The sequence below is a fragment of the Plasmodium reichenowi genome, chromosome 8, assembly GCF_001601855.1.
Source record: "Plasmodium reichenowi strain SY57 chromosome 8, whole genome shotgun sequence".
NCBI lineage: Eukaryota > Apicomplexa > Aconoidasida > Haemosporida > Plasmodiidae > Plasmodium > Plasmodium reichenowi.
In genome coordinates this window covers 1000541-1002314 of record NC_033653.1, presented here as the reverse complement: position 1 = coordinate 1002314, position 1774 = coordinate 1000541, and the positions used below count along the sequence as shown (strand labels likewise).

The window sequence follows — 1774 nt, the reverse complement described above, 5'->3', positions numbered from 1 at the left end:
AAAAAAAAAAAAAAAAAAAAAAAAAAAAAACAGAAAAAATGAACAGAAAGTATTTTTCTTCCCTTTTTTTATTTCTTATTTCTTTTGTGTTCGAATCATTTGTTCGTTCCCATGGTGACCTTTTTAATGAATTTGTAACAGATATACATGATGGGGAACTTGATAAATTCATAACAAAGAATGATATAGTTTTGGTTATGTTTTACGCTCCATGGTAAGAAAAATAAAATGAACTAAAATATGAGCAAGGATCTAAAACTTATAAATAAATAAATAAATAAATATATATATATATATATATATATATATATATATATGTGATGATAACTAAATATATTAAACACATATACAAAATGATACATGTATATAAAAATATATAAATATAAATATATATATATATATATATATATATATATTTACCTATTTACATTTCCCCCTTTTTATTATTTTAAACACGCTTCAGGTGCGGTCATTGTAAAAGGCTCATCCCGGAATATAATGAAGCTGCAAATATGCTGAACGAGAAAAAGAGCGAAATAAAATTAGCAAGCATTGATGCTACTTCTGAAAATGCTCTTGCTCAAGAATATGGTATAACAGGATATCCAACTTTGATTTTATTTAATAAAAAGAACAAAATAAATTATGGAGGCGGGAGAACAGCTCAATCAATTGTTGATTGGTTATTACAAATGACAGGTCCCGTATTTAGTCATGTTGAAGGGAATATTGAAGATGTCTTAAAAGAGAAGAAAATCAATGTGGCTTTTTATTTAGAATATACTTCAGAAGATAACGATTTATACAAAAAATTTAATGAAGTTGGGGATAAAAATCGAGAAATTGCAAAATATTTCGTAAAGAAAAATGATAAACATAATAAATTATTTTGTTATAGAACAGATGAAAAAAAAGTTGAATATGATGAAAAGACACCACTTGAAGAATTTGTTACATCTGAATCATTTCCATTATTTGGAGAAATTAATACAGAAAATTATAGATTCTATGCTGAAAGTCCAAAAGAATTAGTATGGGTATGTGCTACCAATGAACAATATAACGAAATTAAAGAACATGTAAGATTAGCTGCACAAGAATTAAGACAAAAAACACATTTCGTACTCTTAAATATACCAGAATATGCTGAACATGCTAAAGCATCATTAGGCTTAACAGAATTCCCAGGTTTAGCTTTCCAATCAAATGAAGGAAGATATTTATTAAAGAACCCAAAAGAATCTTTATTAAACCATAATGCTATAATCAATTTCTTTAAAGATGTAGAAGCTGGAAAAATTGAAAAATCTCTAAAATCAGAACCCATACCAGAAGATGATAAAAATGCACCTGTCAAAATAGTTGTTGGGAATTCTTTTGTAGATGTTGTCTTAAAAAGTGGTAAAGATGTACTCATTGAAATATATGCACCCTGGTGTGGTCACTGTAAAAAATTAGAACCTGTTTATGAAGACTTAGGAAGAAAATTAAAAAAATATGATTCAATTATTGTAGCAAAAATGGATGGTACATTAAATGAAACACCAATAAAAGATTTCGAATGGTCTGGATTCCCAACCATCTTCTTTGTTAAGGCTGGTTCTAAAATACCTTTGCCATATGAAGGGGAGAGATCACTTAAAGGTTTTGTAGATTTCTTGAATAAACACGCAACCAACACGCCAATATCAATAGACGGTGTACCTGAATTTGAAGACGGAACATCCGAAGAGTTATAAAACATGAAAAATAAGAAGGAAAAAAAAAAAAAAAA

General features: G+C 27.6%; 1 protein-coding gene across 1 annotated transcript; it reads left to right on the top strand.

The window, feature by feature from the left end:
* Positions 1–38: 38 nt before the first annotated feature.
* Positions 39–1739, top strand: PRSY57_0827200 (protein disulfide isomerase, putative; the record flags this gene model as incomplete). The annotated part of the gene is made up of 2 exons (XM_012907210.2): positions 39–214; positions 464–1739. The coding sequence occupies 2 exons, from the start codon at positions 39–41 to the stop codon at positions 1737–1739; spliced, it is 1452 nt and encodes a 483-aa protein (XP_012762664.1).
* Between the last annotated feature and the right edge of the window lie 35 nt (positions 1740–1774).